This window comes from Xiphophorus couchianus, chromosome 24, assembly GCF_001444195.1.
Source record: "Xiphophorus couchianus chromosome 24, X_couchianus-1.0, whole genome shotgun sequence".
Classification (NCBI taxonomy): Eukaryota; Metazoa; Chordata; class Actinopteri; order Cyprinodontiformes; family Poeciliidae; genus Xiphophorus; species Xiphophorus couchianus.
Window position 1 is genome coordinate 19,159,249 of NC_040251.1, and position 27,459 is coordinate 19,186,707.

General features: G+C 40.7%; 1 protein-coding gene across 9 annotated transcripts; it reads left to right on the top strand.

The window, feature by feature from the left end:
• Nucleotides 1-4,373: 4,373 nt before the first annotated feature.
• Nucleotides 4,374-26,686, top strand: LOC114140628 (CD276 antigen homolog). Of its 9 annotated transcripts, XR_003594614.1 has the most exons (9): nt 4,374-4,489; nt 6,850-6,997; nt 8,235-8,269; nt 8,383-8,694; nt 19,665-22,306; nt 22,910-23,071; nt 24,186-24,292; nt 25,986-26,211; nt 26,344-26,686. XR_003594614.1 is itself a non-coding variant. In XM_028010738.1 (8 exons), the coding sequence occupies exons 5-8, from the start codon at nt 21,961-21,963 to the stop codon at nt 26,088-26,090; spliced, it is 720 nt and encodes a 239-aa protein (XP_027866539.1). In that variant the 5' UTR covers nt 4,374-4,489; nt 6,850-6,997; nt 8,235-8,269; nt 8,383-8,694; nt 19,665-21,960; the 3' UTR covers nt 26,091-26,305. The 9 variants fall into 9 exon arrangements, 7 of the variants coding, with proteins under 7 accessions (XP_027866539.1, XP_027866540.1, XP_027866542.1 ...); XM_028010738.1 differs by lacking the exon at nt 26,344-26,686 and having other exon boundaries at nt 25,986-26,305; XM_028010739.1 differs by lacking the exon at nt 26,344-26,686 and having other exon boundaries at nt 8,383-8,690; nt 25,986-26,305.
• The last annotated feature ends 773 nt before the right edge of the window (nt 26,687-27,459 follow it).

Here is a 27,459-nt window from a genome sequence, read left to right on the forward strand (position 1 = left end):
GAGGCAGCAGAGAGACTGATCTCCACTTCCTGTCTGATCAGAGTCACCTGACCTGTGACCTCATAAACACCTTTTATTCAAACAGGAAGTATCGTTTTGATGAGGAAGACTCTGATTGAAAGGAGGAAGAGGGAACTGGGATGGAAACACAGAGACCCAAAGCAGACCACTGCAGTGGTTCAAGGGGAAAAGTGGTCTAGTCAAAGTTAAAGTTAGCAGTTCAGTTTCAGCTGGTTCACATTATGTAAAAAATAATCTCCTATCAGTCTCTTGTTGGTATCCAGTTATGAACCAGTTAATCTGTAAATTCATCACCTTCCTGTTTGTTAGACAGTTTCAGAACATTTAGTTGTTTTTAAAATGTAGTTCTGAGACGCTGCAGCTTCTGTCCACTAGATGGAGACATCCAGTAGTTTGGTTCTGATTCCCTTCTGATTCTGTGGAGAATAAAACTCTAGAGCTGTTCTGGTGAGCAAACAGAACCAGAACTGTGGTTCTGCTGAGATGTTCTCCTGAACTTTGGATCTTATTTTGTGAAGAGTTTTGTTTTGATTCGCTCAATTTAAAGCTGCGTTTGTGATCCACATTCTGTTGGACCCAGCTCAGGTTCTGGTTCCAGGACGGGACAGGACTCACTGCTGTTAGGAAAGGTCCAATCAGAAGATTCATTTCTTGGGGAAGTTTTTCTGAGATGAATCATTAAGGCCAGTTTGATGGTGAAATTAGTTTATATTTTAGAAATGCAATGGAAAAACTTTTTATTTTAATCAAATGAGTCACATGATCAACAGGAAGTTACTACTGGCGGAAACCATGAAGAAGACAATAACAGGAAGTGGTTGGAGGATGATGGTGCGCATGTTTCCTAATCACTTATGTGAAGAGAGTTTTTCACATGTGATTTTAACATTGGAATGGAAACATGGCAATTAGGAAAATGTGGTTTAAACATTAGTGGAATCTGTAATAAATTTGTAGCACATTAGAAATGAAAATGCAGCAATTTATAACTCAATTCAGCATGAACTGTGACTGAGGAAGCAGCTTCATAGAAAATAAAATGAAACCAACTTATTTATATCATTTTGCAGCCAGCAGCAGAAATAATGAAAAATAAAACATGCAATAATCTGTAGTAATGAGTCTGTAGTGATACAGGAGCTCAGTGAGAATCAAGGATTTTATAGCAGAGTTTTGTTATTGCAGCTAAATTAGCTCCAGATTAGTGAGAATTATTTGAGATTAAATGAAATGAAGCACATAAAAAAAATCAAATTAATGTTAATGTTTTACTACATATCTTTACAAACTGCACCGTAAATGTTTTTACATCAATTAATGATCAAACATCTGAAGTAAACATGACAGAAGGAGCAGAGAGAAAATCTCTTCCTGAAACGGACCAATCAGAGGGAACAGAGAACTTTCAAAAGAGGATATGGTTCTTAAAGAGACAGGAGCCAGAACAGGTCCAGGGGGTTAAAGTTCACAATCATCTGATGGATTCATCCTTTCATTCTCCATCTGCTGGTCAGCAGCTTCATCCTCCTTCTTGCGACAACAGTAACAACAAGAAGCTGCCAACAGAAGAAGAGAGGACGAGTTTATGTTCAGACCAGCTGATGGACGAACCTCCTCCACCACCACACCCACCTAACACAGCGATCACCAAGCCGATGACCTGCACCATCCATTTGATGTATCTCCAGTTCTCAAATACGTAGGCAGACGTGACGGGGACGGCCGGCTGGACAGACGAACCGTCGGACAGGAGGACATCTGGACAAACACAAACTGACAGTCTGGTGAAGATGGAAAGTTCTGGAGACTGAAGGTGAATCAGAGATCCGAGGCCAACACACAGATCAATATTAATATTATTAATGAACTAATCTGGATTTTTCTCCTGAGCAGAACCAGATCTACAGAACCGACCTGAGACGATCAACCTGATCGGGTCTCCATCAACCGTTCCACCGTCTTCCCTCCTCTCACAGAAGTACATCCTGCCGTCGTCCACAGAGAGGTTTCGGACCGTCAACCTGATCCCAGACAGACAATATTTGGCCTCCAAGTCAGGAGAGAAGTAAGTAGGAGCTGAAGAACCGCTTAGTCCGATTCCTGTTCTGCTCTGGTTCCGGTCCTCCATGAACCAGTAGACCTCAATGTGGTTAGAAGTGAAAATCTGAGTGACCTTTTCTTCTGTCACCAGGCGGACGGGACGGAGATCAGCCTGGTCACCAGGAGATCGGCCTGGTTACCAGGAGATCGGCCTGGTTACCAGGAGGTCAGCCTGGTCACCAGGAGATCGGCCTGGTTACCAGAGGATCGGCCTGGTCACCAGGAGATCAGCCTGGTTACCAGAGGATCGGCCTGGTCACCAGGAGATCAGCCTGGTTACCAGGAGATCGGCCTGGTTACCAGAGGATCGGCCTGGTTACCAGAGGATCGGCCTGGTTACCAGGAGGTCAGCCTGGTCACCAGGAGATCGGCCTGGTTACCAGAGGATCGGCCTGGTTACCAGAGGATCGGCCTGGTCACCAGGAGATCGGCCTGGTTACCAGGAGATCGGCCTGGTTACCAGAGGATCGGCCTGGTTACCAGAGGATCGGCCTGGTTACCAGAGGATCGGCCTGGTCACCAGAGGATCGGCCTGGTCACCAGAGGATCGGCCTGGTTACCAGAGGATCGGCCTGGTTACCAGAGGATCGGCCTGGTTACCAGAGGATCGGCCTGGTTACCAGAGGATCCAGAAACAGGTCAGTTTTAATCTCGGTTCAGTAGCAACACAAAGTGAAGCTGCTGCAGTTTCTTGTTGTGGGAAAAGCATCTAAAGGTCATGAGGTCAACCACAAATCATCCTCTGGCCTGATGAATGTGTTTAATGTTTAGACTTTATCTCAAAGACTTTATCTTGTTTGGGACCAAAATAAACAGTTTCTAAAAAGTAATATCAGCTTTTCTTCAGGCTGCATCTCTAATCTTAATCCATGTAATCCTGAAACATTCCAATGTTAAAGTCAGATTATAATTATTGTAATTAGAAATAATCAGGACAGAAAATAGGCAAAAAAAAGGAAACATAAAAGTAAACGTAGTTATAATTTAGGTGAAAATAGTCATTGTATTTTTTAGCCAAAAAATAAAGATAATAACAACAGTATGAATATGGTTAGTTAATGTTAATATATGCAGTCACAGCACAGCAGTTAAATACACAACAGAGTCTGTATGTATTTTGAAGTAGAGCACTGTATTTATATACACTAGAGCTTTGATATTTATTCATAATTAGATGAAACTTCAGCACAATAACATGGATCCTAAAGTAAACAGCTACAGTACAGGCCTCCTTTAGAAATGATGAATATGTTGTTCATTTATCAAACATTAAGACTCAACAGATTGAGTCCAGATTTGTCCAAAGAAAACAGAAAAATACGAAACCTTTTGCATAAATGTGTCACGTTTACATCCATATAAATACGTACAGGTTGTTCATAAACATCAACATCAAATCAAACTTCAATTATATCAATAAAACAAACACAAGAAAATAAAATCAGAAACTGACCCCAGCAGGCTGCGCCATCTAGTGGACAGAGGCTGCAGCTGCAGCCTCTTCAAATTACATTTTTTAACAACAAATGTTCTAAAACTGGAACATTCTGCAGCTAATGATCTACTGGAGATGATTTCATACATTATCATGAAAATACACATCATTTTATTCCTTTGTAAAAAGTAGAAAAAAAGCCTCAAATACTAGAACAGCGTTACTTTAGTGAACGTTTGATCGTGTAGAGAGCAAAGGATGAATCTGCAGATAAAACATCTGAAAAGCTCCACAACTTTTGCTGGACTGAACATCAATACAGACTGTGGATGATCTGTATTGATCCTGATCTATATAGAGATTAACTGGATGCTGAAGGTGATTGAAATGAAGTTTTAACAGGATGTGAATCAGGTGAAGCTACAACTGAACTGGAGGGTTTCTGCTCAAACACATTTACAGACAAACAAGGTTTGTTTTTTTTTTTATCTTAAATCCTAAATGTTTCTATTTCTGCCTTCATTTCTCCTCTGAATGTCAGTTTAACCGTCTGGATCCTCCAGTTCATGATTAATGCTGTAAATGATCAAACATTCACTAAAGTAATGTTTATTTTATTTTAAAAATGTATTCAATTATGAGTATTTTATGTTTTTAATACTGTAGAAAATGAGTTTAAGTAGCTAATGGAGAAATCTGCAGAATGTGCCTGATTAGAAAACATTGGGATGTTTTTAAATCTTATTTTAAGACGCTGCAGCTGCAGCTACTGTCCACTAGATGGAGACATTCAGCAGCCTGCAGCGTCCCGGAGCGACACGGATCAGGGCGGGACCATCAGGGCCAATCAGCTGAGGACCGGTTCTGTCTGTCACTGGAGCCACAACTACTCTGGTTCTGGTTCTGGAGGGATCCATTATCTCTGCTTCAAAGGTTGGTGTCTGATTTCCTTCTGATTCTGTGGAGAATAAAACTGTAGCGCAGTTCTGATGAGCAAACGGAACCAGAACTTTGGTTCTGAAACTGCTTTTGCTGAGTTGTTGTCCAGAAATTTGGATCTTATCTTGTGAAGAGTTTCGGTTCGGTTCGCTGATTTTAAAGCTGCGGTTCTGGAGAAGCAGGTTTAGATGTTTGCTGTTCGGTTCTGATCCAGATTCTGTTGTTTTCTCCGTGTTCAGGATTTTTATCATGAAATCAAATTTATTCTAGAAAACTGAGGAGTTCTGGAGCAGGTTCTGTTGGACCCAGCTCAGGTTCTGGTTCCAGGGGAACAGGGCTGACTGCTGTTAGAAAAGGTCCAATCAGAACCTGAGGGATGAATGTTTCTGAGAGCGCCGAGAAACAAAGTGTAAACAATATTAGAATAAATCAGACTGATATGAAATATTAGAATAAATCAGACTGATATGAAATATTAGCATTTTGTTCTGGTAATGTTGCATATTTTAGAGAGTTTGTTTCCTTCATTTGATTAACTTTTAAATTTCTGTGTAAAATAAAACAAACTGCCCTCAGTAATCTGACAGATTAATGAAGTTCTGAATCTGTTTCACAGAGAAAGTTTCTACTGTCAGTCTGCAGATATTCATGTCCCAACTTGTCCAGGATCAGATCAGCAGCAGCTGGTGGAACATCTAACCTGTAATCTGGTTCCTCCAGCTACACATTCCTCAGCTCAGATGTTTTCATGAACCAAAAATATATCATATTTAAACGCTGCAATCACCAAAATGTTGTTTCTTTTCTCTACCTACTCAGCTATAAACTATTTCAATAAAACAATCAGATGTTTGTGTAGAAACTGGTTTGTATTCAGATCATTTTTTGCTTGTTTTTCTTGTTTGCTTAATATTTTGGTCTGGATTGAAGAAACTTAGAAAAATGTTCATTTATTCTCACAAGTAAAAACAGATTTTTGGTGAATATTCACCTGAAAACTTCCTGTGTTTTTTTTCAGAGCACTTAAAATCAGACATGGTGGATTTAGAGTATGTGGTCCTGGTTACCATGACAACAGAAAGAAACTAGTTTGTGTTGAATAAAATATTGAATGTTAAAGTTGTAGTTTTATCCTAATTTATGCTGGATTTGTGGTTGGAAGGGAGGAAGATGGTGACCTTCTGATTGGCTCAGGAACAGAAAGTGGATCTGTCTGGTTAAACCACACACAGGTCACATGATCCACACAGAGACAGTTTCATGAATAGTTAGCATGCTAAGTATTTAGCATGCTAACTATTACTAAGTAGCTAGCATGCTAACTACATAAGCTAACTATAAAGAACCTTGTGTAAGTTTAGACTGTAATAACTTCCTCCATGTTTGCTGAACCATAAACCATCTTCATAGTTAATTATCTACATTTCTCCAGAGTCTGGTTTCACTCAGAGGATCAACTCTGTCACAGAAACTCTGCGGTTTGTAACAGGGAACTGAAACACATCTTAATGTCTCTGGGTTCCCTGAACACATCACACAGTCTTTAAGGACAAATGGGTTGAAACTACGTTCTGTCTTCAATCAGAGCTTTGGCTCCACTTATAGTTTATTTTAAACATTCCTTCTTGGAGCAAATAAGAAACATTTTGGTGTTATAAATGTTAATGGTGAAGATAAATACTTCTCAACAGGACCTACACACAACTCTTATTCTTTATTTAGCTAGTGGCTAATGTTTGTTTTGAAGTTAAACATTTGGTGATGAAAATACGACTGAAGAATGATCCCCATTTTTTTCTCTGACAGGTTATAAAACCTAAATTAAATTATTGCTGTTAATGTTTGCTTTGTAACTCTGTTACTTCCTGCTGAGCGTCTTCAGGTGAGTAACTCTACCTGACAGGAAGCTCCGCCCACCTGCAGCCCAGTGAAACCAGAGCCTCAGCATCCTGTCTCTCCACTCTGCCATCAGAAACAGGAAGCTGCAAACTGAGCCCTCAGCATGCCACCGCCTCTGTTGTTGTTCTCTGTATTAAACCATAAAACAAAATGTCTGTGTAACAACAGGAACCATCCACTGGTTCCACACCAGTTTGAACCAGTTTGAACCAGTTTGAACTGGCTGTTCAGCTGGAAATGTCAGATGTTGACTTTGTTTGGGATCAGTCTACTTCCTGGAACACATGGGCTGCAAACAAATGTATTTAAATTTGTCAGTGCTGTTGCCATGGTTACCCAGTGGCAGGCGCTCCACTGGTCTGTACTGGTCCCAGTGGATTTAAATGCTGGTTAGACTGGAAGCGGTCCAGTTGGACCTCCAGGTTCCTCTGGCTGACCCGTCTGCTCCGTTTCAGATCCGGACCAGACCAGAACCTCTGGACAGGTGGACCCGTCTGGGGAGACGGCGTCTTCTGGACGGCCATGGAGGACGATCCGGACCGGACCAGCAAGCTGACCGGATCAGAACCGAACCCAGAACTGAGTCATACTGTGACCAACCAGGTGTGTTACCACGGCGACAGGTGTTGATGTGAACGTTTCCTGTTCTGATAGAGGAGGAGAACCAAAGTTCTGTTCGATTTTATGAATCTGGAACAGAAATAAAGCAACAGGAAACAAAATCCTGATGTTTCCTCTGATCAGAGTCCAAACCGACCAATCAGAAAGTTACAGCTGAGATTATGAAATGATGTGAATTATCCTGTTAATATTTTATATGTGATGGAGCTTTAAAAACTAAAACCTTTAAAATCAATTCAGTAAGTGACTGGAGTCCAGATCTACAATTTGACCATCTTGTTTAGCTTGCTGTTGCTAGGCGACACACGCAGAGGTCAGGATGGCAATAAACCTAAAGGTTAACGCGTCCAAGTTCACTGCCTCTCAGTTTGCTCTCATATGTCACAGTGAAGCGACGCATTATTCAAATAATTCACCCATTTTCCAGAATTCCTGTTGTTATAGCGATTATTAGCTAACGTTAACTGTTAGCAGTTCATTCAGTTTCTACAGACTCCAAACAGCCATGAAGTCACATATCAGGTTTGTTGTTCTGGTTGCTTAAAGAAAGAGAAAAATGTCTTGAATGTTGAGCAAAGAATAATAGCAGGTTAGCTAACTAGCTAGCCTTCTGCTAGCTCCATTATTATTGTCCCAGGTTCTGTGCTTTCTGGTACATGTCTGACTAGTAGCAGCTTACTTAACTGTTTAACTCTCTTTATCTCTCATATGTCACAATGATTCAAATGACTCGTCCATTTCCAGGAATCTCTGTTGTTTTAGCGAGTGTTAAAGTTTACCGTTGACCAGTTTGACTCCAGAGAGCCAGCAAGTTAGAAACATCAGGTTTGTTGTTCCGGTTGTTTAGATAAAGCTACAAATGTCTGGAATGTTGAGCAAATAACAGTAATGGAAGTAGCACAATGCTAGCTAGCATGTTGGGTCTCCTGGAAACGAAGAATAAAAGATCAACAGAAACCTAGCAGAACCGGTTCTACTGTTATTGGGTCATAGATTAGATTTATGACCCTAAAATCTTTATGACTCGACTTTACAGGCCTCAACCTGAAGCCTGAAATATAGCTGGTTATTAGTTTTGTCATCATCTAATCCCAGCCACACCAAGAGTTTGTGGTACCAGATTATAATCCAGTGGTGCTTTCTAAACATCTGTATCATTGTTCTGTTCTGGCTGTTGGATCCCACTTGGTGAAACTGAACTCTGTCTGTTTCTCTCCAGGACTCAGTTTTGGATCTTTATGATTATACCGTCAGGTTAGTCTGAACTCATTTCCTGTTCCTGTTGGGTTTCATATCAGCACTACTGTAGGTTTCTCAGAGTTTCTGGTGTTGCTGTGGTCTTCGTCTCATCCTCTGCTCTCCCTCAGTGATCTGCCAGGGTTTCGTCCCAGGATTAGTTGGTAAACGTGCCCTGCTGCCCTGCTACTCTGATTCTGCATCTGATAATGTCTTCTGGAGGGACAAAGACAACAACAATCTGCTGGACATCAACAAAGACACTCCCAACCCAAAGCTCCAGCACCAGAGGTATAAAGGTCGAGTGTCCTGGTCCCAGACAGAGTTCAAGAAAAGGAACTACTCCATCACCTTAGGGAACCTGAAGCTGGAGGACACTGGAACCTACGAGTGCAGCGTCGTCATTGATGGTGTTGAATCAAAACAACCCATAAACTTGGTGGGTGAGTAGATTTTTCTCAGACGTTACCTGATGCAACAGTTTCTGAATGTTTCCGTGGTCAAAAGGTTAATCTGTTGTTTCTTTCCCAGTGAAAGAAGATGTGAAGAACTCACACAATGCTGGAGACACAAGCTGTGTCTCCAGCAGACGGATCGTCCTGCAGACGTTGGTCCTCTCTGCTCTCAGCCTGATCATCTACTTCTAGAAACTGATCAAACCAAGACATGGAGTCACATGTCCATGTGTTATTTCTGTAGCAGAAGGTCAAGAGTTCATGTCAGTCCTCCATAAACCGCTGGAGCTGTTACTGATACAGAATCGCTGCTGAGATTATTTATTTGTGAATGTTTTAACTGAAGGGCCAGCAATAAAAAAAACTTATTAAAATGAAGAATTTTTGAGAGTTTTCATTGAAGGAAACTTTAACTAAAGGCCAGTGATCTTGCTGAGAAGGATAACAGTGATCACTGGATCACCGTTAGCTTCCAGCCTCTTAACGTGCGCCCCCTTTGAAATGCCCCCCTGGGCAACCACCCATATACCTATATCAACAACAGCCACTACCTTAAAAAAGCCATAAAATGCACAATAATAAAGACTTACATAGTAATGTATCATCCCAGTGATCATTAAGGGATCACAAAGTGGCGAAGAGTGAGAATCTAATCCAGAAATAACAGCAGCACCAAAACAGAACCTTGAGGAACAAACCTTATTTCACCATCAACATGTTTAATGTTTAGAAACTAGCTAAACCGCTAGAGTGCTAGTTTTAAAGAAAGGGAACAAAAAGTAAATGAAGAAGCCTCAGGTCACCAAAAGTGGGCGGAGCCACAGCAGGAAGTGGTTTCAGCTCTTCCTGTAGCAGCTGGATGGATTCCTGCTAACAGAAACCAGGAGATCAACAGCTGAGACAACATGGAGGTGATCTGGGAACATGAGGAGCCACAAAACCAGCAAGATGGAGCTGACTGAGTAGCTGTCTCCTAGCAACCCGTCTCCTAGCAACCCAGATTGGTGAGTGTTTGCATTCATGTTATTTTGGTTGTTTGTGATGAAAGGAGCATTTTGTGTTTGTTTTGGAGAGAAATCCTCTTCCTGTTTACAAATTCCATTAATGTTTTAATTAAAATGTTTAATGGAGATAGTTTTGCTGACATTTGCGTTAGCTGGTACATGTTTAGCATTAAGAGGCTAATTTAGGCTTGAATAGCTTTGCTAATAGGCTAATTGCTTTTAGCACAACTTGAACACAACAGCAGGCTTTTCCAGGATCCAATCAGATTGTTTAGAAGCAGAAATTGACCCCAGTAAGAAGAGAGAAGCAGCTTCATTCTCCATTGATCTTGTTTGTGCGTCAGATTTACAGACGTACCAGAAACACGCGAGTACAAAGGTTCCTACTGGGAATGTTTGGTGGTAAAAAGAAAGTGTGATTCATTTTATTGAATTTAAATAATTTAAATATTAGTGAATTGATCTGAGTTGATTTAAATCAATCATTTGCTGATGTAAACAAACTGCCTGAACTCTGTTCAACACTCAGAGGTCAAAGGGCGTCAGAATCAAGCCACATGCTTTGCGCGTTAATTTCAGCGTCATCCGACCAGAGGACAGGAACAGGAAGTTCTTCACGGTAAGGTTCAGTTTTCCTATCTACTGATTAGCCTAGCTTGTTAGCTAGCAGTGTGTAGATAGATTACTTTAACCTTACTGACCCGATCACACCAACACAGTGCCTAGCTTCCAGCATGCAGCTTCACAAATCTGGAACAAACTTCCAGAAAACAGCCAAACAGCTGAAACCCTGAGATCCTTTAAATCAAGGCTAGAAACTGATTAACGTTCATTTTAACGACAAAATGTAACGTCTGTTATTGGTTTTAACTGTTGATGGTGTGATGTAAAGCCATGCTGCTGAAATGTGCTATGCTAATAAGCTTGATTGATTGATTGATTGATTGATTGATTGATTGATTGATTGATTCCATTAAACACCAGAATCTCCCCTGGTTGGTTTCCAGACGTCCATCTGTCACTAGATTAGCAGACCAGATTATTTCTAGCAGAACAACCATTTGAACTTTCTGGTCTGGTTCATTCAAGCTGCTCCAGAAGAACCTGGTTCTGGTGGGTCAGACCTCAGGAAGGAGATGTTTGGTTCAGAGTCAGAGGACAAGAACAAACTGATGGTTTCTAGGTTTGGATGTTTGGACCGTCAGAACTCTGGTGAGTATAGCAGGTAGGTCACCAGGATCAGTTTCTGGTTCTGATCCGCCCCTTCTGGACCGACCTGCTGTAATAAATCTGTCACTGCGGCAGAATCTGAGGTAGGTGAGTCACTAACATGTTCCAACAAACTGGGATCATCTGGAGTAAAAGCAGCAGGGAGACGAGAAGCAACAACAACATGTGACCAACTCCAGGCCTGCAGGCCCGATTACCTGGAACCAGAACCCCAGAGGCTAACGCAGCTAGCAACGCTAACAGAGCAGTTTAACCAGTTCAGGCTGAAGCTCCACCAGTCAGAGTCTCTTTGTTTCCGTTTCTGCGCTTCATAAAAACAAACAGTTTGGTTCTGGAACCCGTCCTACCAGCTGATCCAGACGGTGAGCCGCGGTTCAGTCGGCTGACAGAGAGTCAACAGTGCAGCAGACTGGGTGCGACCAGGTTCACTTTCTACTGTGGTAACCATGGCAACCTGCTTTCAGCTCAGACTGGAAACAGGAAGTGGAGCTTCATGTTCATTTAGAGACCATCACAATGATGTCATTGTTTCTAAATTATCATAATCTTATGGATCAAACAGGAATATTCAGCAAGGAAGTTCGAATGTCAGGTAAGTTATAACTTTTACTTTTTGAAAATATTTTCCTGCATTTGACATATTTAGATCCAAAAATGTTGAATAAATGTTAAACTTTGTATTTTAGACTAAATTTGCAGGAGACGGTGGAATGATGAGTTCACACCAAACACGGTTGTTGTGAACGCACCGTTACTCTCATAACTTTTTAGAAAACCTATTTTTACAAGTAATTTTACTACATTGTTTGTCTTCTTGCATTATTCAGTAACATTATTATGAAATATTGCTAGTTTTACTTGAGTAAATTCTCTAAATGAAGGTCAAACATTTTTCCCAGAAATGCTCCAGATGTTCAGTTTCTATTGAAGTGAGACCTCCTGTTTCTACACCAGCTTTGTTCTGATATTGTTTTCTACAAGTTGAGTCTGAGGAAACATTGAGATCAACAGATACAGGAATCAGTGGAAACATTCCTGGAAGTCCTTCATTTTCCATCGATGAATCTTCATGAATTATTCATGAGCTCTGAGGATCTGATGCATCAAAATGGAGATGCAGAGATTTAACCTTTGACCTCAAAGTTTTCCTGCTTCAGCGAACGTGATCTGAGAAATGACTGATTAACAGGATTTAGTTTTACTTGTTTTCCAGTTCCTGTTAGTCACCAAGTCAAACGTCACAACAATAACAGAGTTTCTACTTTTCTCATTTTTCTGAAGAAACGCTGAACCAATCAATGGTTGGTTGGGTCTTAAAGCAACAGATGGTTTAAAAACATCCTGATGGCCGTGCTTTGGTGGCGCAGGGGTTAAGGGTTAAGCACAACCCACATAAATAGGCCTTAGTCCTCGACGCGCTGCCGCAGGTTCGATTCCCGGCCTGGCGACATTTGCCACATGTCTTCCCCCTTCTCTCATTCCTGTCAATCAATCAATCAATCAAATTTTACTTGTATAGCACATTTCAGCAGCAAGACTTTACATCATTGCAAACACAGAAACACAAAGCAACATAGAATCAATCATTAAGTCAAGTTCCATCCATAAATTTGTAATTGATTACATTTCAAATACAATTCTAACCAGGTGGGTTTTTAGTTGAGATTTAAAAGAAGTCAGTGTTTCAGCTGTTTTACAGTTTTCTGGAAGTTTGTTCCAGATTTGTGGTGCATAGATGCTGAAAGCTGCTTCTCCTCGTTTGGTTCTGGTTCTGGGGATGCAGAGCAGAACCAGAACCAGAACCTGAGAGGTCTGGAAGGTTGATACAACAACAGCAGATCTTTAATGTATTGTGGTGCTGAGCCGTTCAGTGATTTATAAACTAACAACAGTATTTTAAAGTCTATTCTTTGAGCTACAGGGAGCCAGTGGAGGGACTTTAAAACTGGTGTTATGTGCTCTATCTTCCTGGTTTTAGTCAGAACGCCAGCAGCAGCATCTGGATCAGCTGCAGCTGTTTGATTTGTTGGACAGACCTGTGAAGACGCTGTTGCAATAATCAATACGACTGAAGATGAAGGCATGGATGAGTTTCTATAGATCTGGCTGAGACATTAGTCCTTTAATCCTGGAAATGTTCTTCAGGTGATAGAAGGCCGACTTTGTAACTGTCTTTATGTGGCTCTGGGGGTTCAGGTCAGAGTCCATCACTACTCCCAGGTTTCAGGCTGATCGCTGGTTTTCAGTTGTAATAACTGAAGCTGTGCATTGACTCTAGATCTATAACTCTAGATCTATAACTCTAGATCTATAACTCTAGATCTATAACTCTAGATCTATGACTCTAGATCTATAGCTCTAGATCTATAACTCTAGATCTAGAACTCTAGATCTAGAACTCTAGATCTATAACTCTAGATCTATAACTCTAGATCTATAGCTCTAGATCTATAACTCTAGATCTATAACTCTAGATCTATAACTCTAGATCTATGACTCTAGATCTATAACTCTAGATCTATAACTCTAGATTGTTCCTCTTTAGGTCCAAAAATAATAACTTCAGTTTTGTTTCTGTTCAGCTGGAGAAAGTTTTGGCACATCCACACATTTATCTGTTCTAAGCATCTGTTCAGTGATTGGATGGGGTCAAAGGTCACCTGGTGACATCGTAATGTAGAGCTGTGTGTCATCTGCATAGTTATGGTAGCTAATATTATTTCCTGTTATAACCTGAGCTAGTGGGAGCATATAAATATTGAATAAAAGGGGTCCTAGGATTGAACCTTGGGGTACCCCACATGTGACCTTTGACCTCTGATGAGAAGTTTCCAATTGAAACAAAGAAATCCCTGTTCTTTATGTAGGATTCAAACCAGTTAAGCACTGGACCGGAGAGTCCGGCCCAACTCTCCAGTCGATTCAGTAATATGTCATGGTCAACACTGAGGTCCAACAGAACCAGCACTGTGGTTCTGGCACAGTCCGTATTTATATGGATGTCATTGAACACTTTGACTAGGCCAGTCTCTGTGCTGTGGTAACCATGGAAACCAGACTGGAAGGAGTCAAAGCGGTTGGTTATAGTTAGGAAGCTAGTTAATTGTTTACACAGCTTTTTCAATAACTTTGCTGATGAATGGGAGGTCAGAGGTCAGAGGTCGGCCTGTAATTCTGCATTAGTGATTTGTCCAGATTGTTCTTTTTTATAAGTGGTTTGATTACTGCTGTTTTCAGAGCCTGGGGGAAAACGCCTGATGAGAGCGATGAGTTTACTATTTGGATCAGATCAGCAGCAATAACAGGCAGAACTTTCTTAAAGAAATGTTCTAGAGTTATAGATCTAGGACATCCAGACAGCAGGAACTGGAGCTTATTGACTTATAATTTCCTGTAGGGTTTTATAATTAAGTAGTTGAAATTGGGTCATTTTTCCTGTATTTGTTTTGTTTGGGCTCAGCATTGGTTCTGACTTTATAGTGGATGTTCAGATTAATCCTCTGATTTTATGAATTTTCTCTGAAAAGAAACTGGAAAACTGGTTGCAGGCGGCAAAACATTGGAATTCAGGCGGTAAAATCACAGGAGGGTTTGTGATTCTGTCAACTGTTGCAAATAAAGCTTGAGCATTGTTAATGTTTTTGTTTATGACATCTGCAAAGAAAGCCTCTCTTGCATGTTTTAGTGTTAAATGATAGTTACGTAGACTTTCTTTATAGATGTCACAATGAACGTGGAGTTGAGTTTTACCCCATTTTCGTTCTGCCCTACGGCAGAGTTGTCTTGCAGATCTAACTGTTTGTGCATTTCTCCATGGAGATTTCTTCCTGCCAGACACAACCTTCATTTTAATGGAATCAATAATATCTGAGACTTTAGACTGAAAATCTTTTACCAACTTATCTACATCATTACAGCTTAAGGGTGAGGAAGAAGAGTAGATTTGATTAAAAGTTTCTGCTGTGTTTTCAGTGAGAGAACGTTTTGTGATGGTTGCTGTTTGTCCAAGTGGGTTAAAAGATAAAGAACTTTCAAAGATAACAGGAAGTGATGCGACAGGCGACATCAGTTACAGAGACATTGGAAATATTCACACCCTTACTGATAACCAGGTCCAGTGTGTGTCCTTGAGTGTGTGTTGCTTGTTTCACATGTTGTGTTGGACCAAAAGTCTCTAAAATATTAGCAAGCTTTTTTGATTAAATAGAGGCAAAATAAACCTTCAAAAAAGAACACAAGAAAAACATCCTGCTGGGGTCACGTAGAGGTCAACATGTCCATTCTGGGAGTTCATCTCCCATCAGATCCACCTGACCCACATGAAGAAGTTACCTGGACCAGGAGAGACGAGACAGTCTGGACTCAGATTCTAACAGAACATCTTTCACTACAGGGAAACGTGATGACCCGAATGAAACCATAGAAAATGTTCTGTTGTGATGTGGAACAGAAAACAAACTGATTCACAACCTGGGAAATCAGGAAGTTAACCTGGGAAATCAGGAAGTTAACCTGGATGACATGAAGGATCTCCCAGTAATTCATGGCGGCAGTAATTCACTGTGTCGTTTTCTAACCCTCACAAAACGAGGAAGAAGAAGAAGTAGGGGGCTATGACCGCCGCTGGGTCCTCCAAAGGCTGCCTCTGAAGGGGAGTGACGTCACAGCGATGCCCCTAAATGACGTCACAGCGATGCCCCTATTGGTCCTTCTCCTCCTCGTGTTAGGAGGTTGGTTCTGGTGTGTCCTTCGCAGCCCAAAGTATCCCAGGATGCACTGCGGGCCCACAGTGTTAAATTCTGGCTGTACTAAAGTTAAAAGCGTGTTACGGGCTCCTGTCGTTTGAATAGACATGTTTTTTTTTTTATTATAATTTTGGGAAAAAAGTGTTTTAATCAACTGATTAACTTTATTAATGATAAAGTATTAATAAAATAAGAGAAATAATTTTGCAATATCTCCAGCTAAATTTTTACCGACCCGTTCAGTTTGGTTGCTAGGCGACATAGTCAGACGTCAGGACGGGAATAAAGATAACGGCTAACCCGGACTGCAGTCCGGTTCCGTCTCCCATTGGAAATGTGACGCATTATGAAGCCAAAACGCGACAACAAAGATTGTTGAGCAACTGAAGCTGTTCATCAAGAAAACATGGGACAGAACTCCACCCCCAACTTCACCCAGAGAGGCTAGCTCCTTCTGAGGATGCTGCCTCCCAATGGCCCTCTGAATAATACGTCACCATTATGCGACATACATACTGTTCAAATGACTCGTCCATTTTCGGGAATTCCCCGTTGTTATAGCGATTGTTAGCAACCGCTAACCGTTAACAGTTTATTCAGTTTCTACAGACTCCAAAGAGCCATGAAGTTACATATCAAAAGGTTTGTTGTTCTGGTTGCTCAAAGAAACAAAAAATGTCTTGAATGTTGAGCAAAGGCTAATAGCGGAAATAGCATGTTAGCTAACTAGCTAGCTTTCCGCCATAGCCGTCATTATTGTCCTAGTTATTGCTGGTAGTTCATCGGTCAGACAGTTTTTGCCCGTTTCAAGGTGACAACACTGTACTCCTCTCTTCCTCCATCATGTGGTATCACTGTCAGAGCGCCCAGAACCTCAGATCAGATCCAGATTGTTGATCACGTCGTGTTCTGGCTCTTTCTGGTTAACACAGTTAGAATTCACTTGTGTTCTGGTAGAAGAGGAAAAACCTGCTGGTTGTTTTGTGTCATCAGTAAAGATTCAAACGTAAAATCCTGATGATGATTCAGATGAATAACTGAACTTTGTTTCTCTCCAGGATCCAGATTTGCATCTTCATCCTTCTACACTCTGGTAAGCAGGAACTCACTTCCTGTTCCTGTTGGGTTTGGTAGCAGCAGCCATGTTTAAAATGGTCAGAGAGCTCAGGGTTATGGAGAAGTTCTGTTATGTATTCACTCTCAATGCCTTGTGTCAACACAAAGTCTAAGGTACAATACAATAGAGGGCAGGACCTTGAATAAACCCATTTCTATCTGTGGGATCAGACTATTACCTGATGTAGTCAACTCTTTTTAAAGCTAGGATTCAAATCTTGTTTCCTCGTTGCCATGTAACCTCTTCTATCCTCCATTTTATACCCAGATCCTAAACCAGAGTGTCTCTGTTTATCTTCTTAAAGTAGAGACGCATGCTGTTTACAGAAAAGGCTCATATGAGATGAGTGGGTCGTTAGGCTCTGGTTCAGCCAATCAGCAGGCAGCATCCTCTGAACAGCTGATACATCAACTTGTTTATATGTGATTGGTTCATTGGATCTGTGGTTGATACAAATGTGTGCAAAGCTTTGTTTATATTCTACTGGTGTTAAAAACACACAATTTGACAACCATGGTGTTTCCATTAAATACGTAACACAATTAAACTCATGACTAAGTTTGTTTTAAGTCATTAAAACATGCTGTGCCACCAGGCATGTTGTCTTGATTTTCATCAGTATTAACATCCAGCTGTTGATCATGTGACGTAAAAAACTGTTTACATTTTTACAAAATAAACTAATTCCTATATGACTGAAAAACCACCAAAACTTATCAAAAACATGTTTTTTAATAAGTTGCTGTTAAGCACATTTATTGTCGTAATTCTAATTTGTGTAATTATCTGGTCAATGGAAATGCAGCTGCTGTTCTGGTGTTGCTTGTCTTCATCTCATCCTCTGCTCTCCCTCAGTGATCTGCCTGGATGTCAAAGGCTTTGTTGGGAAAAGTGTCCTGCTGCCCTGCTCTTATAATAGCTCTAAAAAGGTGAACGTGTTCTGGAGGGACAGACACAACAATGTTCTGCTTGACATCAAGGATGGTTCTGAGGACCTGACGTACCAGGACCAGAGCTATAAAGGTCGAGTGTCCAGCTTCCCAACAGAATATCAGAACAAGAACTACTCCATCACCCTGAAGAACCTGAAGGAGAACGACACTGGAACCTATGAGTGCAACATCAACTTTGATGGTGAAGAAATAACAAACCACATCAAGTTGGAGGGTGAGTTGATGTTTCTGTGAAGCAGCAGAGCAGAAACCAGTCAGAAAGTTTGCTGTGAGTCAGATGACTGTTGCTGGTTATTGCTGGGTTTCAGACACGTGATGTGACATCAGTCAATCAATCAATCAGTCAATCAATCAATCAATCAAATGTTATTTGTATAGCACATTTCAGCAGCAAGGCATTTCAAAGTGCTTTACATCATTACAAACACAGAAACACAATGCAACATAGAATCAATAATCAAAACATGACATTAATTCAGGTTCCATCAATAAATTTATAATTGATTACATTTCAAATAACCAGGTGGGTTTTTAGTGGAGTTTCATCCATAAAGGTTTACCTGTTACACTCCTACTGTGTTATATGGAACAACATACCTGCTGCTATTTTTATTCCCACTCACAGTCACACAGTTTAAAAAGATGTAAACAGAATTTTAATGGCTTCTGGCACCAGGTTCTGTTCACCTCTTACACTGAGCTGGGCCGCCGCCGGCCCTCACAGAGTTTTGTTCAATTTCAACATAGAATCAACAATCAGACCATGACATTAGGGCTAACCCTACCCTATGACCATCATTAAATGTGTAATTGATTACGTTTCAAATACAATGATACAATACATGATGCACGAAATTCAGATGGGATCACAAAGTTTATTTCTCTGGTTCAAAGCAAAATGGATCACAGCGAATAGCTAATGCCCTACATAGGCTGAAACAGACGAGACATCGCGAAAAAATATGCATGTATTTAGGATATGATCCGTATTATCTTGGTAAAAAGACTTCTCTTATAATCTTGAGGATTTACCTGCATCCAGGTGATCCACATAACTAACTACCTGGAGCTGCAGACCTCATATTATACGACCAGCCAGGAGAAAGTTTTCAAAAGCCTGGAGAATAAAATCATTTAGTTTCAGGTTGGGTCAAATATATAGGATCAAAAGAAGCATTAATGGCTGTGAGTTGTGCTATTTAAGTAATTAGTCTATGATAACGATGCTATCGCTAACAACAAGCTAACCCATGAGCTTGGATCTCCTGGTAAATCATTTCTTTAGCTTCTGTAAACCAAATTCATGCTGGAGTTGAGTTCATGTTGAGTCTCTTCTGAAATGTAGGTCAACCATTCTGTGATCTACAGAAAACCCATTAAAAATATAGCATTTTATAAATATCAATCAACATTTTACCTGACATGTGAATGCTTGTCTTTCTAAGTAACTGTCCAATAAAACGTCTGAAAATATAATTTAAACAATGGATCGTTACTGTTAGAAACTCTGGCCTTGTTAGTTTTCACACCTCCTGTGTTTAGCTATAGATTGTTGATCCACTTTTCTCCTCTCTTTCTGTAAGATTTTTTAAATTAACTCCTTGTGACCGACTACCTTAGAAACATAAAAATAACGTTTATCTTTCTCTCTACTAGAACGGTTGGAACAGCCGTTCAGGACTCAGACTGTAGACATGTTAATGCTGGATCAGCAGAAATAAACAGGCTGCATTTACTTCCTGCCCTCCATCTGCACTGCGTGACGTCGGCGCTACGTCATCTGAACCCAGCAATATTTACCTGTGTTTACCTGATGAAACACAATGAAAACTGATCCCACAGAATCTGTTTACTGATCATTTCTGAATGTTTCCGTGGTCAAAAGGTTAATCTGTTGTTTCTTTCCCAGTGAAAGAAGATGTGAAGAACTCACACAATGCTGGAGACACAAGCTGTGTGTCCAGCAGACGGATCGTCCTGCAGACGTTGGTCCTCTCTGCTCTCAGCCTGATCATCTACTTCTAACATGAAGTTTAAACATCTCTGCTCTGCTACTTTCAATCATTTATTTACAGATAAACTTCAACTTTAAGCAGCTTCTCAACATTAGTCTAGTATTAAACTGCAGACATTACCATCCTCCACCTGTTACCGTTTTATCTCCATACAAGTTAAAACCTCCAGTCAATATTCTGAAGCCTGACAAGAAAACTTATCAGACCAGGACATGGAATCACAGCTGTCCAGTTTTATATCTGGTTTCTCCTCTACAGCTGGAGAATGTAGCCATTTAATGTCAGGACAGCTTGTTATGAGACAATCTATGAAAAGATGGGTCTCCTCCCTCTGTCGTCTCCCTGAGGAGGGACTCATAACAAACGGTCACAACATGGAGACAGTCTCAATAAATATGGAAAAATATACTTTTTAAAAAAGTTACATACCACAGCTTGAAGGAGAAGGTCAAGAGTTCATGTAAACAACTGGAGCTGTTGTTGACAGAATCACCCTTAAGATTATTTATTTATGAACATAAATGTTTTAAAAGAAGTAACATTTTTCAAAATTTGATATGTTTTTGTCCGTTGCTGTCAAAAAATATTTAGCTAATTTTTCATAGCAGACAAATATTTAGTGCAGCCGAGTTCCTATAAAATGCTTTTATTTATTGGTAGCATCTGCTTGATGTAAGACTGGAACATGTCTTCTTCTTCTTCTTCTTCTTCTTCTTCTTCTTCTTCTTCTTCTTCTTCTTCTTCTTTAGGCCAATCAGCTTCAATGTTTATGAAGGAAGAACATTTATATTCAACTTATGTTATTATTTATGTTTTTATTTATCCATTACTAAAAGACTGAAACTTGGTATTATTTCTGTTAGATATTGTTCCATACATTCTGTGGGGAAATGAGGAGCTTTTGAAGATGATGAATTATTATTTGATGAAACATCTATAGGTAACGAATAGTTACATACATGATGATGAGAGTCACTCCCAAAGGTTTATCTAGTGCATTCTACTCTACATCATAGAATAAAACTGGTCCGTTAAACTGATTGAAATTTAATTTAAAAATAAAATTAAACTGTAACTCTTATTTTGTCTGTTATAACTCATTTCTGCCACAAGAGGGAGCCAGTTCACTATGACTGATGAGGTGATGCTTGCTTGGTTACTAGAATAGAGATCAAATTAGAAGTAATGTTTAGTGTTCAGGTAATATTTGACATCATCGTCTCCATGTGGATGTGATGCGTTCAGCAGGTTGCTGCTCTGTGAAGGTTAATATACTGATGTGTTGTCCAACCTGAGCTTTCTGACATCTGAAGATCATCTAAATGATGTGAGGTTTATGTAGCTTTTCTGGTTGTTTTTGGTTCCTTAATATTTGCTTCGATTTTTTTAGCTGCTTGCTAAGATTTTGTTGACTGATTATGTCCATAAATAATGGAATGACAAAAAAAATGGACTGTTTTTCTACTTTAGTTTTAAGATGATGGTTCCACATTCATCCGTTGTGCGTTGCAGATAAAAGGCCTTTCCAACCGAGGGCCTGGGCTGCAGATGCTAATGATGCTGGGTAGATGCTGAAGATGAAGCGCTTTGCTGAAGGGCAGCCGACCTGACAGGAGGAAGCAGGAACTGAACCCAGAACGTTCAGAATCTGAGCCACAATCATCTTAATCTGAGAGGTTTAGCAGCAGGTTTCCAATGTTGGGTTCAATTATTTTAGAGGATTTGATGAACTTTGTTGGCAGAACCGTTCCAGCCGGGTTTGAAGCCTTCTGGACCAAAAGCTGCAGGAAGCTGTTGAAGTTCATAACACAGAGCTGCTCGATCAGCTCCTCCATGTTCAGTCATGATAATCAGATAATATTAACCAAAAGAGCCGTTCGGGTCAAACTACTTCTGTTTTTCTCCAGTGTTGTTCCTAGGAACCGGTTCTGGTTCTGTTCGTCCTGCAGCAGGTTGCTCTGGTTCAGGTTTCTACTTGGCCCAGTCGTCCTGCAGCTGCTGCTGTTTTTCTATCATCTGTAGAAAAATTGACTGAAATGTTGTGGCCTAGTCCAAGCCCGGCCTGGTTCCTGGAGTGTGAATGACTTTCACTTCCGTGTTGTGAGCCGGTTCTGGTCTCAGTGACTCTGATCAGACAGGAAGTGGAGATCAGTCTCTCTGCTGCCTCACAGCAGAGCAGCAGCCCGTCTGATGGATCTGCTGGGGACGGTTCTGCTGCTGGTTCTGGTGGGATCAGAGGCCCAGAACCTGGTGAATGTTACTGTAGAACTGGGTCAGGATGTGACTTTAAACTGCTCCTTTAACAGTAGTGACTTTTTCTGGTTCATGAAGATCCACAGCCAGTTCAGAGCAGAAATTGGACGTATTCGTTCTTCATCATCCCCTGTCTGCAGCTCTCCAGACTTTAAATCAAAGTTCTCCATGTCTGGAAACCAGCTGGTGATTAAAACCGTCTCTGCTGAGGACAGCAGGCTGTACTACTGTGGGATGAGGCAGAGCGATCAGATGGTTTACAAAGACACCTTCAGTCTATCAGGTGAGCAGCAAAGACTTTAAACTCAGCAGATTCATTAGTTTGGTTTTCTAAGAAATGATGAAAACATGGTGGTGAGTTGAACCTGAACTGAGACTCAGTGTCAGGTTTACCCAGGCTGGGATTATTAACATGTTTTATTATTGAATTAGTCTAAAGGAAATTGTACAACTGAGACGGTCAAGTCAAAGTAAATGTTTAGTGAATGTTGAACCTGGTGTTGAATGTTTAGTGGAACAGATTAAATAAATATTTGAGATCTGAAAAATGTTTCCTGCATTTTGAAACTGTTTATCTGTGAAATTAAATGTTGATTCTGTTCCACAAAAAACAAAAAGTCATAAAGAAAAGTGGGCCAACCAACCACTGAGCTCAGTGAACTGTTTGAAAGCAGGATGTGTGAATTAAATGAATTTGTGGTGAACTGATTGTTGTGAATTGTTGCTGCAGAAATGATTTAATTGTTTATTTATTAACAGTTTTATTACTTACGTTCAGACCACAAAGTTTTATCTGCCCCTTAAATCTACTGACTTCCTTCAGTCGGTTTTCTTCTTAATCTTTTCTAAATTAGTTTGATACCATTCTAATTTACTTCCTCTTCAGTCGTCCCCTCGGTTCGTCCAACCACATCCATCCCATCCATCCCGTCCATCCCGTCCGTCCCCCGGTCATCAACCCCTCCCTGCCCCGCAACAGGGCGGTTCGTTCAGCCCGTCACGGCGGTTTCTCTGGGCCTCAATGCCGTCCTGCTGGCTGCTGCTGTTGGTAAGAAACTTTACAGCTTCCAGAACTTCAGCTTGAAAATTCAGTTTGGTTTCATTTGTTCACATCTCGGTAAAAACGGCAGCAGCTGTTTGTAAAGTTACACAAGAAAAAACTAACAGCAATAATTTGTTTTTTAGCCTGTAGAACAAAACAGGGCTTCAATTTTTTCAAGATCCATTTTTCCATCAGATTATTTATTTGTAAAAAAAATACATAAATAATCAAAATTAATATTTAACTAACAAGCAAAATGTTCAGTTTGCAAACTAAATATTTAACTTACTACCTCGATAGTTAAATATTTGCTACTTAGATTAATAAGCTAAATGTTAGTAAGCTAAATATTTAGTGTAGATGTTCTAGTTGTGAGCTAACTAAATATTTTATTAGCGTGGTAAATATTTTTATTTAGATTTTAGTTTTACTTTGGAGCTAAATATTTAGTTTACAACTAATAAGCTAAATATTTAGCTTCAAACTCAGTATTTAGTTAGTAAGCCCACTATTTAGTTAAAATATTAGTATGTATTTTGAAAGCTAAATATTTAGCTTCAAACTAAATATTTAGTTTGCTAACTAGATATTTATTTGAGGCTAAATATTTAAATTGTGAACTAAACATTTAGCCTCAAATAAAATCTTTAATTTGAAACTAAAACTATGACTTTGGAAAAAGAATCTCCTGTGGAAATTATTAAACAAAAACCTCAGAAGAAGGAAGAATTATTTGGCAAATAAAATTCAGCAGAAACGAATCAGTTCTTTGGCCAGTTTAGGTTTTTATCAGTGACCTGAAGACGTTTCCTCTTCATCTCCAGGTTTAAAATGTTGCATAATAATAACAACAATACGGCTTTTCAGAACATTAAAGAAGCAACAATGGCAGTTGATTTAAAAGGATCAAATTATTTTGAAGAACAAAAGTCATGAAATATCAAACACCGTTGCTTTGATGTCTGAAAAACGTTGAATGTTTTAATATTTGATCAAACACATCCTGGAGTAAAAACATGAAAAAACATCAAGCAGTCGGTGAGTCAGGATTCGACTTGATGAGGTTTTTGTTGGGTTTGTTTAAATGTGACTGACTGACTGACTGAACGTCCATCTGCAGGTTTTCTTTGTGTCTATATAAGGAGGAACGGCAGCTGCAGCTGCTGCTGCAGGGCGAAGGGCTCTGCAGCATACAACATGGAGAACGACGACATGCAGAGCCCACAGGTAACAACCAACCGACCAATCAAACAGTCTGAGAGACGATTTCACAGCTCAAGGTGTTGAAACCAGAGACTGTTGGTGGAACACCGCAACATTTTGATGTTCCGATGGTTCACCTGCTGCTGAGATGCTGCTGCAGCATCATAGGTCAGCCGTGTGGCAGCTTCACCGTTTACTGTCTGTAGAGGAACTGAGTGGGACAGAAACCACCAGCAGTCAGTAATCAGAGCCAGAGGTCAAGTAGACAGAAGACTACAGTTCATGGTCTGCTGGATGTGGATGGTACTCAGTCATATTCATCGACAGGATTAACGGCAATGAAATTTAAATCCAGCAGCGTCTTAATGATGTGTTTGTCCTCCAATGTGTTCAAACTACAGACCAGATTAGAGGTTTTTAAGGAACAGGTTTCCTCACAGCCATGTACTCTCTATCTATTTAAAGGGATAGTTGGTCCTCCTGTCCCTCTGGACGGTCCACCTGTCCAGAAGTAGTCTGGTCCACCTGTCCAGAGGTAGTCTGGTCCACCTGTCCAGAGGTAGTCTGGTCCACCTGTCCAGAGGTAGTCTGGTCCACCTGTCCAGAAGTAGTCTGGTCCACCTGTCCAGAGGTAGTCTGGTCCACCTGTCCAGAGGTAGTCTGGTCCACCTGTCCAGAGGTAGTCTGGTCCACCTGTCCAGAGGTAGTCTGGTCCACCTGTCCAGAGGTAGTCTGGTCCACCTGTCCAGAGGTAGTCTGGTCCCTGTGGGAAAACTCCATTTGTGCAGGGTGCTTCTCCAGATGTTTCAGCTCTTCCACAGATGTTCAACAGTAATTCAACCATGGCTCCAAAAAGTCCAATGTTTTGTTTTTAGGCGGTTTTCCCACTTCTCAGTCCAGTAGACCCGGTTCTACTGGAACCAGAACTCCACCATCTGCTCCACCTCCAGCTGCTGTGGTTCTGAGTCAAACCAACCTGTTCCCCTCCTGGCCTGTGGGGGCGCTGCACCAAGAACCACTGAAGGAAACGACACAAAACCTCTGAAGACACTGAGAGCAACTTCCTGTTTCACCAGATGAAAACAAGATGGAGGGTTTTAGTGTTGGAGGATTTCTCTTTAGTCTTTGGCTGAAGACCAGGAGCCATTTCTGCTGCTAGCGCTAGGCTAGCACGCTAGCTTTGGTTGTTTTTACCCAGAATGCCCTGCGCTGTAACCCACTTCCTTCATTTGGAGCGGGCTCCGGTCCAACTGGCGTTCACATTCAAACCAAACCAGAGTTCAGTTCAACCGAACCCAGACCGAGGTTTGGAGGACCAGAGGTCAGAGGTCAATTAGCATCCACACCGCATGAACCGAACCGGACTCTATAAGCAAACTGACTGGAGTTGGTTTAAACTGGACTGAACAGGGCTGGTGCAACGTTTACTGTGTGTTTTGGGTCATTATCTGGAGCAGCCATGTCTAGTTTCACTGTTAATAACTATAAATAATTCCTTAGAAATAAAGATAAGAAATGATCAGGTTGAGAAAACATTAAAGCAGTTCAGTCTGAGACATTTATAAATGATATGGGTTCAGTTTTAAATAATACACAAAAGTTTATTTACAAAAAGAATTCAAACTTACATTTAAACACTTTAATCAACAACTCACTAAACTAATAACTCAACTAATCTACTGAGAAAACGATCAACCATCTCGGTGTCTCGTTTCAGTACGAGGAGATCCAGCTGCCCCCCACTCCGGTTCCGGTTCGGGTTTCATCAGAATGCATCTACTACAAAGCTCAACATCCCAACTCCAAGATGCGTCAATACTGAGTCACACCTGGACAGGTGAGCCGGTCTGAAGGGAGTCCAGGAAGTCCAGCTTCCTGCTTCTGGACGCTATGAACTCTGGGAAATGACCGCTGGCCGAAGGAGTCTGAGCCGCTGATATTGTGTATGTGAGAGTATTTATTAGTTTCTGTTTTAGTTCCTGTTTCCTGTGATTTGTTTTGGGCGGCAGTGATAATAAAAACAGGATGTCTAAATATGATCAGCGCTGGTTTTCTGTCCGACTGAAGGACCGCAGCGACGGGCCAAAAGCTGCTTGCTGATTGGCTAGAAGCCCCACCTGGAGGACACACGGTGTCATGACAACCAGACCGAACAGGAACAGCAACGTGATAACCATTGTGGTGGATTTAATACAAAGTTACAACACACTTATGAGAAAATACTTGTGGGTGAGAAACGGGGCAGAGCTTAGAGAAAGTCAACAATGAATTAATAACTTTATTGTTGTTTAATAAACAGAGAAAATCAATAAACCAAAGAGGCTGACAGGAAATAATCATTAATGTTTAAGGAAATATTTAATAAAACGTGAGAATAATCAAAGGAAGTGAGACTCAAACTAAAACGTGACGAGTTGTGAGTTTAGTAGATGTTGTTGTTGTTGTTTAGCTTTAGCTAAACATAAAGCTAATGATAAACGTTATGGTTTATTATTAGCTAATGATAAACGTTATGGTTTATTATTAGCTATAGCTTCAGAAAACTCGACCCTATACATCCTGTTATGACTGAGGTTATTAATCTTGGTGAAACGTTCAGTAGATGAAGATCTGAGCGCAGTCAGTGGGGGATGGTACAGAACCTTCTGCCTGGCTCCAGTACCGCTCACTGGACCCAACAGAACCAGAACCTTCATGCATGAAACACAAACCAACGTTAGCTCACTGCTGCAAACGGCAGCTTAAGAAAGTCACTACTCGCCTCTCATAGACGTTTTCCTTCATTTATTATTATTATTTTATTTTTGTCTCAGAGCTTATTATATGAGGTCAAAGGTTGTTGAGTTTCATTTACATTTAGACAATAAAAGATTAAAATATCTGAGGTGTTTAGTTGAGTTTTGGGTCTTTGTGGTTTAATGTCTGCTGCACATCAACCTCCATGTTTTACATGCCGAGCTGCGTTTTGGTTTCTGTGCATTGCAACATTGACTGTACACATGAGTCTGTTGGTGTCTGGCAGGTTAGCCTGAACCCAAAGAAGACCACATCAGAACCGGAGCTGCAGAACGTCCTCCTAACACGAAGGCACCGAGCTGAGATCTTTATCTCTCCTTCCAGACTGAGTCACTCTGATGCAGCAGAAACAAAATAAAGAAGTGATAGTTTGGATGTTTACATGGATCATCTGC